This window comes from Botryllus schlosseri, chromosome 3 (assembly GCF_051294905.1).
Source record: "Botryllus schlosseri isolate E-star chromosome 3, Bs_hap1, whole genome shotgun sequence".
In the NCBI taxonomy this organism is placed as follows: domain Eukaryota; kingdom Metazoa; phylum Chordata; class Ascidiacea; order Stolidobranchia; family Styelidae; genus Botryllus; species Botryllus schlosseri.
In genome coordinates this window covers 35,189,703-35,203,220 of record NC_137238.1, presented here as the reverse complement: position 1 = coordinate 35,203,220, position 13,518 = coordinate 35,189,703, and the positions used below count along the sequence as shown (strand labels likewise).

Here is a 13,518-nt window from a genome sequence, read left to right as displayed (position 1 = left end):
ATAAACTGCAGCAATTCGGTCCACATATTTGTGTTAATATCATAAACAAATGTGGGATTGATTTCGGGCTTTTGAACCCGATATATATTTCCTCGCATGCCTCCAATTACGTAAATTGACATTCCCACAGCAGCTGATGCACTGCGTTCTATCGCAATCGGAAGAGCCTTGTGAGCTGTAATCTTATTATCACGCAGGTCAATTGAGATATTCTGCGTCAAGCTTCTTCGGAGGTCTCTCCCACCTATACAATAAATCTTGTGATTCACCAAAACACAGGAATGGGAATAAAGACAGTTTCGCTTGGCAATACAATCCCAAGTGTCTGTCCTGGGATCATATCTTTCTATGTGATAATCGCTCTCGCGATTTGGACCTCCATACACGACGTATAGGCATTCCCCGTCTGTGACGATCGGTGGCCTCGCGCCATGGTCATGATCCATCGATTTTTTAACTCGCCAAACGTAAAGGCCGTCGGGACTGTTCAATTTCATTTCGTAAACCGATTTATCCATCATTATTACATATATTGTGTCTTGGAGATGTATCGCAGCGAAGTAACCTTTATGAAACTTCAATTCGGTGTGCTGTAACTGCTTGATTCTGTTTTTACCCGGGTAAATTTGTTGCAGTCTTCCCGAGAGACCGTCGAATATAATCAAACAGTCCTTCTTCTCGTAATTGCAGAAAGGGTATCGATGCACGCCAGTGCTGTCTAGGAGGGAGATACTGATTTGCTTGAAACACGGAACATTTTCCGCTATCAACGGCTCGCTTTCGAGCAGATATCGCCTGTAAGACTTGGCTACTTTTGACATGTCCAAGATGGTGAAAAGCACAGTAAAAAACTCGGACCTACACTCTCTGTCCCACATAACCCAGTCGATGAGTGATGCAAGCTTCGCGGATTCGGATCCCTTGTCCTTGCAGGATAAAATACTGCCGATGTGTGCCGCCTTGAGGAATTTAAATCGTTTGTCGTCTTTCATTACTGCCGCATGCTCAGCCGCGAATTCGACACAATGTTCCTTGAGGCCATCGATATGGAATATTTCTGCAATGGTCCATATGTCGTAGACCGAATCCACATCCGTGTTTTTCTGTAGATGGTTAGTGACGATATCAAACAGTTTGATAACTTGAAGCCTCTCTGCCGCCTCGACGAGGCCCCACCATTTGTTTTTATCGGTGAAGATCTGTTGTCCGTACATGAAGTCGATGCATAATGCCACGCAATCGGGATCTAAATTGAGCAGTTCCTCTCTTTGCGACTGTTTAACGGTGTTATCGGTTTGCAGTAACACTTTGAAATATTCAGAGTTGGCGCACAGCACTGCTTTATGCACAGAAAACGACTGGTCGCTAACCACAATCTCAAAATCACAACACAATCCCTGTTTGCGGAACGCGTTAAACTGCTGAAATATCTCGAACGATAACTTTTCTTGGTTGAATAAAATTTCCTCGCTGTCTTGCGCCATCTTTGACTACGTACGTGAAGGTATACGTCTGTATGGCATACTAACCATCTGGGATTGATCGTGTGGACGCTTTCGAATGACCTATTGTGTGACATGGATAGTTAAATATTGATATTGGAGCATTTAAATATTGAGCATGATAACCCTCCACTTAAAAGTACCGCTTTGAATACTGTGTGTTTGCTTCATAAAACGTTTCAAGAACCACCAGCAGATGAAAGTAGCTCGATAGTCTTCAAATAAACATCTGCTCTGATCTGTTTGGGTGATTTAAACTGACATTGGTTGTAAAGAACAAATATAGTGCAAGTTTTAGGGTACCGATTTCTGCTAAAAACTCTCAATTTAGTGGATTTTCTCTCTTGATGCTCGAGCAATAGTCAGCTAACATATGTAAGCTCCAATCTTCTCTGGTATCCTCCCCCCATCAGCTTCAGATATTGGCGTAAACTTTCTTATCCTCATCGCTGAATACGCCAGTGTTTTCCGGGAAATTAGCGAGGTCGCTTTGACAGAATGCTTTGTATTTTGATGCTTGTATATGTTGCTGATGAGTTCGCTGAAACATCTATTAAAGCTTCTGAGCAATTTCAATGAAATTCTGCGTCCATGTTTTCCCAAGCCTTCCTTCCCAATCCGAGATTGACCAACTGAAACGCTAATCTGTGACCAGTTTATGAACCAACAAATTCACCAACCTTAACTTTTGTAATGACGGGCCAGTAAAGGTCAAAGTGAGGTTATTGACGGAACACTTGTATTTTGATTAGGCCTAACTTTATGAATGGGGCCGGAAAATAATTATCTCTCTCTCTCTCTCAACAGGTGGCTCTTGTAAAATATTGCGATCACCAGATTCAAGGTCAAATCTCGGAGGCCAGTTTCTCAATCCTCATCACCTAGTGCTTTTTTTGATGTATGCTATCCCACATACATATAAAACAGTAGTACATGCGTATCATCCTTGGTATCTGACCGCGCACAATACACAATATTTCAAAGTCGGCACATATGATCCAATCGATAAATTAATCTGATATTCCCAGAGTTGATACAGACTATGGTTTTTAGTCTTTGCATTACCGTCCAAAAGTAGGTTTTACGTTCTAAAATCCAAGCAACTATTCACTGGCCGATGGCCGTACAATGCCAAGCTGTGATTTACACTATCCCGAATAATTACGCCTTAGGGCTGGTTACCATTGTGATTCGTTAATTTACAGTGTCTGAATTTTGGCAATTTTCCCTGTTCAGGTCGCTCAGCTGCTCATGGAAAGAGGAATTCCAGATTACGCGACTGACGATTATCAATGCACCCCCCTGCACTACGCGGCTTTCTCCAAGAATCTCACTCTGATCAAGTTTTTTATAGGTGAGGTGGTTTTGGAAGCGTCAAGAACACTGATTCCACAGTAAATGAGGTTGTTTGTCCCTGTCTGAGAGGGTCGAAGTAGCCATCATTGCCACTTTCAAGTAGAAGTTGAATTTACGCCCTCAATTTCTATTCGATTATGAGTACGAGCCACACTTGGATAATTAGAAAATTCTCAGCTAATCCAAATCTAGTAGAATTAGCATTATAGCCATACGCTTTTTCCGAATTAGACCAGAATTAGAGTTTTACACACGGTGAAATGGTTTCTTTTCCAAATTAGATTAGACTTAGACTTAGAATTGCACACGTTTTATTTTTAAAATTTAAAACATTTTTTCCAAATTACCGTAATTTTCCAAGTATAGTGCGCCTCCATATATAATACGCACCCCTAAAATAGCATGTAAATTCCGGGAAAAAGCCTGTACCCATGTATAGTACGCACCCTGCATTTCAGTACATGAATAGTTCTGATTTCGTACACGATGTCATTCTGTTTTGCGATGTCACTCTTAAACAATCATTACACAACGATCGCTGATCATTATACAATTAGCGGGATTGTCTTTAAACGATAGTAGATAGCAGCCAAAGCCTGCGACGCTGGCGGCGCGATAGTTCAGGCAAGCGACACGACATCTTGAGCACGAGGACACCTTTTACAGATGCGATTGCTAATCATTATACAATTAACGGTATTGTCTCTAAACGATAGTAGATAGCAGCCAAAGCCTGCGAGGCCGGCGGCGAGTTAGTTTAGGCCCGCTAACCGACATCTTGCGCACGATGCCTATTACAGATGCGATTGCGCCTAGGCTAACGGTTACGTCATGCGCAAAAGGTCTGTCGGAGATGCGACTGTTAACGCAAGCGATTATATCTTGCGCACATGGTCTCTTGTATATGTATAAATTGCATATGCGATTGTTCGGGCCTGTCGTTGACGCGATGAATTGCCGAGAATTGCCGCACGCGAGTGTCTATTGGTGACCTAATTTCGCTCGCGTACAAACGGCAAACCAACTCAGCAGGAGATCGCGTGCTTGTGCACACGATTCTCGTTAATTGGCAACACGTTTTCCACTAATTGGCAGCGCGTTACACTCTACAATATGAATTACTACGCGCGCTGGCTATAAGTGATGCGCGATTGGAAACAAACATGAAGAAATGTGTGATTTCAAGTTTTTTATCGAGGGAGATTTTTTCAACGCTTGTTGTACCCATGTATAATACGCACCCCCCTATTTTAGGGCAAGAAATCGTGAAAATTTTGCCCAATATACATGGAAAATTACGGTAGACTAGAATTGGAATTACACACTGTTTTTTTTCAACTAGATTAGAATCAGAATAACCACTTTTTTTTTTTAATTAGATTAGAATTAGATTTTTTTCTTCAAATTGGATTAGAATTAGCATTATAGCCATACACTTTTTCCAAAGTAGATTAGAATTAGAATTACACATTGTTTTTTTTTCAAATTAGACTAGAATTAGAATTATATACTGAATATATATTGATTATATTGCTTGGAATATTGTTTATGATATACGATATGGTATTATATCGTTATATGACATCAATGTATTGTGATATTGCTTGCTTATTGAATGGTTGAATATTGCTTCAGATCGCAACCCTTCGTCTGTGCGTTTGATCGGATTCAACGACTTCAAGAATCGTAACGCGTTCGCGGCTCTGCTGTGGAATCCTGTCATTGATGATGATATGACCACCAATATTTTGACGTGAGTCAAAATATCCGTTTCCGTAACGAGATATTTCCATTGTGTAACTTGTGTTTCGGCTAGTTCTGTTCTACATTTAATTTAATAATCATTCTATATCTTGATTAACTTGGTAAAGTGGGTGCTTTATTGAATGACTAACCCTAGATTTTTTCAACAACTTCCTATCTTTTCATTGTATCGCAGTCTTGCGGTCTGTTGAAATGATGTAATTAATTTAAAACGTACCGGGACTTGAAAAATTTCAGATTTTTTTCAGTTTGTTTTTGGAACACGACAAAATGAGCGGCGCCATCAACCAATGCTGCAATTTTCCGAGCAAGTCTGTAAACCGAGCCGATTACTCGGTGGAAGGATATTTCAACGCGGACGACGTGGACACCGTTCAGATCAACCCCATTGTGAGAGCCATACAATGCCAGGCGCACAGGGTAAGAATGCGTTTTATATTTGAGGTTTTACTGTTTTTTGGTCTCGCTTCATGTGTTATGTTGCATTATTTTATGACATCAGTGGTTTTTGAACTTTTTTCTTCGTCCAGGCCCATTTTCATTTTTTTTTTATTGTCTGGTGCCCCCTGTTATAAGATTTGTACTAAATTCGATGGGGTTGAGGTCATGGTGGGGTAGATAAATATAGTTGTCATTTGCATTTGCCAATTATAATCTAATTTGGAAAAAAACTTGCGTAGTAATAATTCTAATATAATTCAGAAAAACTGTAGCGACAATTTTAATTCTAATAATTAATTTACAAAAACTATGTAGCTACAATTTTAATTCGAATCTAATTTGGAAAAACCCGTGTAGCTATAAATTCTAATTCGAATCTAACTTGGAAAACTCGTGGAGCTATAATTCTAATCTACTTTAAAGAAAACTGTGGAGCTATACTAGAATCTGATTTGAAAAAAACTGTGTAGCTATAAATTCTATTTCAAATCTAATTTGGAAACAACCTGTGTAGCTATAATTCTAATTCTAATCTAATTTAGAAATACTCGTGGAGCTATAATTCTAATTTAAAAAAAAAACGCGTAGCTATAGCTCTGTAGTCGAACTTGGAAAAAACTGCATAGCTATTAATCTAATTCTCATCTCGGTTATATTATTATATTATTCTACGTTGAATTAGTTCGATTACTAGCTTCAATTCCCATCAAGAACTAGTTGTTGGCTTTTAATAACTCTTAACGTTTTCATCCCAGGTTTTGGATCTACTGCTGGAGTACAACGTGGACATCAACTGCCAGGTGGAAGGACTCCACAACCAAACGCCTCTCATGATCGCGGTGCAACAGGTTTGGAATTCACCATTTATAACATCGGTAGATTCTAGTTTTTTTACCCTGCGATTGTTTTTGTGGGGACTTAAAGAATGATGAATACGTGGTCAAGAAATTACTGACTCACAAAACCCCGGTACTGCTGTCTTCTTTGGATGACGAAGGCAGGACTGTGCTGCACCATGTCACAAGGCCGCTGTCTTACGGATATTGGGAGAATACCGAGATCTTAAGGTTTGTATTTCTGCGTAATGTTAAAAATATCTACTTCGAATGTTATTGGCTAGTTGATAAAATTGTGAGTTTGTGTAAAAAAAAACAGCGAACATCAAATCTGGCTGAAATTCCAACCCGTGGAAGCGAAGTTGTTACAGTTGAATGTTTCAGCGTAATGAAGATTATCACAAATTTCACTGGCTTCCCCATGAAATTGTTATGTTGTCTAAAATAACGGAGCACAACATATTCGGCCGAATTCCAACCTGTAGAAGCGAATTTTTTAGAGCTTTTCATTAATTTAAATCTAGAATTAATACCGTTTTTTTCGAATCCAAAATATTTTCACTCGAATAACCATGAAAATTGATGGACTTGACGCCCAAATTGTCTAGATATCGAATGGTCTGTGTGCGTTATGCTGGTAAAATTGGAGAAAAGGGGTTCTAATCACTGCGAGTAAAATTTGGGGACCAAATTTACAATTTACAAAACTTTGAATCGTTTTTTCGGATATAAGTGTTCACATTTAATATTGTGACGGTGTTCGAAAAACGATTCTGCAAAATTTCGACATCTCCTTCTCTTGAATAACATGCTCAATTGCTCTTAAAATATCTACTTCTCTCCAGGCTGCTGATTGACCAGGGCGTCCCCCTGAACAATCGGGACCGTTACGACAAACAAGCCCTGGACTACGCCCTGGAGGAAGGCTCTGGCCGGATGTCCGAGGCGCTGCAGTCGGTCATGATGGTGCCCGAAGAAACCTGGGTGGGTGGTTAAAATATTCTAGACATGGTCTGGGTATTGAATCGATTTGGAATCGAGTGATTTTCTCAAGATACAGAAATGACTCGACTCGAGTCAATCTGTGTATCGACTCGACTTGGACTCGAGTCTTTTTCTCAAGATACGGAAATGACTCGACTCGAGTCAATCTGTGTATCGACTCGACTTGGACTCGAGTGATTTTCTCAAGATACGGAAATGACTCGACTCGAGTCAATCTGTGTATCGACTCGACTTGGACTCGAGTCTTTTTCTCAAGATACGGAAATGACTCGACTCGAGTCAATCTGTGTATCGACTCGACTTGGACTCGAGTGATTTTCTCAAGATGCGGAAATGACTCGGAGTCGAGTCATAATTCCATGACTCGGACTCGACCCTCTGCTTGCCGACTTGGACTCAGACTCGACTCGGTGGTAAATTGAAAATGACTCGACTCGACTTGACTCGAATCAAAACTGTAAAACTGAGATCGACTTGTGACATGGTTACAACCCCTGTTATATTTCATGTTGTGGAATCGGGCTAATTTTTTACTTCTATTTTTTCATTTGGCAGCAAAAGCCTATGCAAATCACGGCCGAGCTGGTCGAAGATATCGAGTGGCAGACGCCGCAGCCCCAGCACGAGGTTGACGCCGCCACCATACTGGACCGGATCAGAGAGGACGAGATGGAGAACGATGTGGAGCCACCCAAGCCACTGCCCGACGCCCTGTCCGGTTTGAGAGAGACTGGGTAAATTGGGCAAAAAAATTATAAATGTTTCTTGACTTTTGTGTAGAATTTCGGTAAAAAAATATTCGAAAAAAGTATGAAAATGTGTCATAGTCTTAGTTTCACCGTTGATATGTTTGATGCCCTCTCAGTGAAATTAAAAAAAAAATTATATTTTTCCAACCATTTATGTCGGTTTTCAGGCGAAGAATGTTTGAAAACGAAATGTGACGATGTTTTTCATTTCTTCAGTAAAAAAATTGCAAAAAATACGAAACATAAATTGAAAATGCTTCTTAGCGTTAAATTTCCGGTGTAAAATATTTGCAAAAAATATTGGAAGATGTGTCTTATTTACGTTGGTTTTGTGGTGAAGAATATTCTAGAAGATTGAATATGTTTCTTATTGTAAATTATATTAAAAAGTTGAAAATGTTTCCTGGCTTATGCGTTGAAAATTGACAAAATTTGAAAAAAATTGAGGAGAAAAATTTGGGCAAAAAAATTTCAAACTTTTGCTCATCTTTTGCGTCGATTTTTCAGCGAAATCGTCATGGACGAATCTGTGAACCGTCCTTGTGACATATTTCTGACTTCCGTCGACGTGCAGAACGGCGGCAATGTCGTTTACAACTTCTTCAAAATTCAGGTGGGATATTAATTTTCATTTCAAATTTAGAAATGAAATAGCCAACTATCTACGTGTGACGCAGGTTATACACCAGCGGGGCCGCGACCTCTATTTGTTCTTCACCCGTTGGGGCACGATGGGCCAGAGGGGCAGCTGGCAGACTTCGCCCTTCAAGACCGCCCCGAACGCGATAAGCGAATTCGCCAAATACTACAAACTAAAAACCGGGAACGAATGGAGGAACGTGCACAAGTGAGGCTACGCGACGTATCCGTTTAGTCGGGCTTTTCACCTTTGAGTGTAATTTGATTTCGAAGCAAAAAAATAATCGCAGAGTGTAATTATGGGCCGGTGAACCTTGAAAGATTGAAATTAACCTAAAATGTAGTTGCGACAAATGTATGCAACTCAAAAGCGAATATTGGAAACTAGGCAGCTCAAAACGAAGAGTTGTAACGTTAATTCAATGGGAAATTAGCTAAAAATATCAGCTGTATATGTAATTACGACAAAACTATGCAGCGACCAAGAATTGTAACGTTAATTCAATGGGAAATTGGCTAAAAATATCAGCTGTATATGTAATTACGACAAAACTATGCAGCGACCAAGAATTGTAACGTTAATTCAATGGGAAATTAGCTAAAAATATCAGCTGTATATGTAGTTACGACAAAACTATGCAGCGACCAAGAATTGTAACGTTAATTCAATGGGAAATTAGCTACAAATATCAGCTGTATATGTAGTTACGACAAAACTATGCAGCGACCAAGAATTGTAACGTTAATTCAATGGGAAATTAGCTACAAATATCAGCTGTATATGTAGTTACGACAAAACTATGCAGCGACCAAGAATTGTAACGTTAATTCAATGGGAAATTAGCTAAAAATATCAGCTGTATATGTAATTACGACAAAACTATGCAGCGACCAAGAATTGTAACGTTAATTCAATGGGAAATTAGCTAAAAATATCAGCTGTATATGTAATTACGACAAAACTATGCAGCGACCGAGAATTGTAACGTTAATTCAATGGGAAATTAGCTAAAAATATCAGCTGTATATGTAATTACGACAAAACTATGCAGCGACCAAGAATTGTAACGTTAATTCAATGGGAAATTAGCTAAAAATATCAGCTGTATATGTAATTACGACAAAACTATGCAGCGACAAAGAATTGTAACGTTAATTCAATGGGAAATTAGCTAAAAATATCAGCTGTATATGTAATTACGACAAAACTATGCAGCGACCAAGAATTGTAACGTTAATTCAATGGGAAATTAGCTAAAAATATCAGCTGTATATGTAATTACGACAAAACTATGCAGCGACAAAGAATTGTAACGTTAATTCAATGGGAAATTAGCTAAAAATATCAGCTGTATATGTAATTACGACAAAACTATGCAGCGACCAAGAATTGTAACGTTAATTCAATGGGAAATTAGCTAAAAATATCAGCTGTATATGTAATTACGACAAAACTATGCAGCGACAAAGAATTGTAACGTTAATTAAATGGGAAATTAGCTAAAAATATCAGCTGTATATGTAATTACGACAAAACTATGCAGCGACAGAGAATTGTAACGTTAATTAAATGGGAAATTTGCTAAAAATATCAACTCGTAATGCAAGTCTAATTGGAACTTTCATTCAATAAGACGTTTGCTCAAAAACTGCCTCTCTTTTTTTGATATTACACAATTTATGCGTGTCGCTATTGTAATTTCGGCGACTGAATTATGACTGTTGGGTTATTGGACTATATTTTGCAAACTTGCTATTCACTATTTTCCATTTTACAGTTTCAAGCCGCAGACCCGGAAATATTACCAGGTGGCGGCCGAGGTCCAGCAGAAAAGGGGCGTGGCCGACCTCGAGTTCGACCTGCACGCGGACAACACGTCGCAGCTGAGCAAAGAGGTCCAGGAGATGTTCACAGACCTGGTGAGTGGTTCCCCTGGTCAATGGGTTTTCAAAATTTATCGAGCATTTTTCAAAAATTTGTTAAACATTATTGAAATTCTGAACTTTTCGAAGATTTTTCAAGGATTTTTAAAATTTATCGAAGAATATGTCAAAACCTTCTTCAGTACATAGTATATGTTGCTGTCCACCTAAACCGTATTTATCTGTGGCTTTTTCGCTCACCAGATAAGCGTGGACGCGATGAAACAAGCCTTGAAGGACAGCACCAACATCGACCCGGACATCATGCCGTTCGGACGCCTGGAAAAGGACCGCCTCAATCTCGGGGTCGACATTTTGAACGAAATTAAGTGCGTAATAAAAAATTTTGAAATTTTCAAATTTTGATGCGTTTTTTAATTTTTTTTATTCAGAGACTTGATTGGTACCACGCAGGAGCTTAAGTTTGAGGACGCGCAGGACCAGATTCGCTTGCAAAAGGCTTTGGAGAAGGTGTGCGCGATTTTGTGGTGTTCCTAACATTCCATGTTTCCAGTTACTAGGCAGTGTTGGACAATTAAAAAATTTTCAGCTTTTTCAAATTAGATTAGAATTGGAGCTGCTGTGTTGATCAAATTAGATTAGAATTAGAATTACCTTATTCGTGAAAACTTGAAAATTTTATCAAGTTCATATTATCTAACCTGAGTTATTTAATTTGGTATTTGTTCATGTTATTTAACTGTCTTTTCTATTTTAATATTTGATGTTGATGCTAATATTTATAAGTATTGTAATTTATGGATATTCAACTCATAGAATTTACTACATCTCAGTACTGAAGCTTTTGTTCCGGACAAATTACGTAGTCTGCGGTAGTTTTCTTCATTTTAACAGGTTTTTTTTTCTGATTTTCCGCAGATCCAGCAGCTGAGCACGGAGTACTTCCGATTACTGCCGCCGCGCGGCGGTCTGTTTGATCGCGTCCGGTCCATTTGCGATTTCGCCACCCTGAACCAGCTGATCAGGCAGACCCAGCGTCTTATCGAGCTGGAGTTCTCGAATAAAGTGCTGCTGGGAGCGCAGTACAGGATCAACGGTCAGTAGTGATCTTGAACTTGAACCAGTATTTAACTTGTTGTGTAGGTAGTATTGAGTTTAGCTATGTATGTACAGACTACAGAGGGCTGTTCAAAAATAACTTTTTGTTCAAATTTTACTGGCTTCTTGACAGAATTGTTAGGTTACCTAAAAATACGCTGTGCGCCGATTTTGGCTCAATTCCAACCAGTGGAAGCGAAGATATTGTAGTAGAAGATTTTGGATTCATTTAATCATAATAATGGTATGAAGTTTTTCAAATTTTCACTGGCTACCCCATGAACAATTTCAGGGGAGCCAGTGAAATTTGAACTATTTTTATATTTATTTTTAATAAATAAATCCAATTTTTTCTTGTATAGCAATACTTCTATGGGTTTCATTATAATCATTTTTTTCAGAAATGAATCCTCTGGACTACGTTTACCGCTCGATCGGATGTCACATCAAGGTAATGGACCCGTTGAGCGACGAGGCCCAGTACATCATGCAGTATCTTTACAACAGTGGTAAGTACGACTGCCTGCGTGCAATTTCAAGGATGGTGTTCCTGTCCGTGTCAGGTTTGGTTGGCCAGCACGCGGAAATTTGTTGGCCGAAAATTGTGCAACCCAGATTTTGTCGATAGTAGCCGTCGGACTGTTTTGTGTGGTTTTCAAGTTGCACGGCATATTTGGGAAATTAGGCCAGTTTTTTTCAGTTTGTTGGGTCTGTTTTGGCACATTTGGCGGGATATAGGACATTTGATCGGTTGGTGTGCAGTTTTTCTGCAATTTCCGGTCTGTTAGCAATTTTTTTCCTTGTTTTTAGCCAGTTTAATCATTTTAACCCCGTTTTTGCCCCATCATAGGCCCGTTTATAACCAGGTTTTTGGCTATTTGACCAGTTTTTGCCCCGGTCTAGGGACGTTTTTTCTAGTTACTTCCGAGTTTTGGGCCAGTTTATGGCAAATTTTAGGCTAGTCGACCAGTTCTTGCCTAATTTAAGGCCAGTTAACCCGTTTTAATCAGTTCTTGCCCAGGTTTCAGCCATTTGTTCCTAGTGTTTACAGTTTTAGCTTGGTGACCAGTTTTCACTCAGCTTTAGGCCATCTGATCAGTTTTTTTCCCACTTTGAGCCACTTTGCCAAATATTTTCCAGATTTAGGCCAGTTTTCGCGTAGTTTTGAGCTAGATGATCAGTTTTTATTCGGCTTTTGACCAATCTCATGCCTGTTTCCGGTTTTTCTTACGAGATTTAATCTATTTAGCCAATTTTTTTGTAGTTTTAGGCCGGATTTGGCTACGATTTAGGTAATTTCGCCAATTTTTCAAAATTTCTGTTTTTTCAGCGCCCGCTGGCACCACAGTGGAGTGCGTGTACCGCATCAGCCGTCCGCGGGAAGCCGAAAACCTGGTGGCGACCGGCCTGACCAACTTCAAAATGCTCTGGCATGGCACCAACATACTCAACCTCATGTCCATCCTGCACAAGGGACTTATGCTCACCGAACCGCCCCCCACCGGACCGCTGCTCCAGTTTGGAAAGGTAGGGCATTTGGTGGAAGTAGTCAGCAGTGCCACTCGAGTAGAAGTAGAAATAACGTCATACATTTCTAGTACATTAAAAGTGGCAATTTCCGAGACCTGTGAAAATTACTTCCAGCAGTGATCGTTGGGTGGGTCACATAGCAGAGTTGTAATGACTCGCGAGTCACGATTTTCTGATGACTCGACTTGACTCTAGTCATTTTATCAAAATACGGAAATGACTCGACTCGAGTCATTGTGCATGACTCAAACCAAGTCCATATGACTCGGAACTCAGACTAGCAATACCGACATTTCATGTAATTTTGAAGAATAGTAAAGTAACCACACTATTGGAATTTCGTCTATTGGTACCGGTACTTGAAAATGCGACCAGAAACTGCTAAAAGTGAGGAAAATTAGTATATTATAAATGCGAACCATTCGATATCACCAGAGTTATAAAAAGTGGGTTTAACAAGACTTTAACTGGAAACTGAGCAGTCAACACTCAACACAATGACTCGGACTCGACCCTCTGCTAGCTGATGTGGACTTGGACTTGACTCGGCGCTGAATTGAAAATGATTCGACGCGAGTCAAAACTATGAAAGTGAGATTGACTTGTGACTCGGGCCTTGAGACTTGGTTACAACCCTGTCACATAGTAGATACCAGGTATTACTCGTACAGGAATTCTGACTACTATGGCTGCCACTTTTCGTGCGTTTACGTC

General features: G+C 39.6%; 1 protein-coding gene across 1 annotated transcript in view; it reads left to right on the top strand.

Annotated features, from left to right (window-relative positions):
• Nucleotides 1-13,518, top strand: part of LOC145436411 (poly [ADP-ribose] polymerase tankyrase-like) — a 57,329-nt gene that overhangs the window by 41,394 nt on the left and 2,417 nt on the right. Inside the window, exons 37-51 of the mRNA XM_080313757.1 lie at nt 2,739-2,856; nt 4,494-4,611; nt 4,871-5,042; nt 5,819-5,911; nt 5,988-6,130; nt 6,745-6,883; nt 7,460-7,638; nt 8,161-8,266; nt 8,331-8,500; nt 10,071-10,212; nt 10,420-10,544; nt 10,608-10,686; nt 11,095-11,272; nt 11,676-11,783; nt 12,605-12,801. Of these exons, the coding sequence (XP_080169883.1) occupies nt 2,739-2,856; nt 4,494-4,611; nt 4,871-5,042; nt 5,819-5,911; nt 5,988-6,130; nt 6,745-6,883; nt 7,460-7,638; nt 8,161-8,266; nt 8,331-8,500; nt 10,071-10,212; nt 10,420-10,544; nt 10,608-10,686; nt 11,095-11,272; nt 11,676-11,783; nt 12,605-12,801 (2,067 nt within the window). The remainder of the gene's footprint in view (nt 1-2,738; nt 2,857-4,493; nt 4,612-4,870; nt 5,043-5,818; nt 5,912-5,987; nt 6,131-6,744; nt 6,884-7,459; nt 7,639-8,160; nt 8,267-8,330; nt 8,501-10,070; nt 10,213-10,419; nt 10,545-10,607; nt 10,687-11,094; nt 11,273-11,675; nt 11,784-12,604; nt 12,802-13,518) is intronic.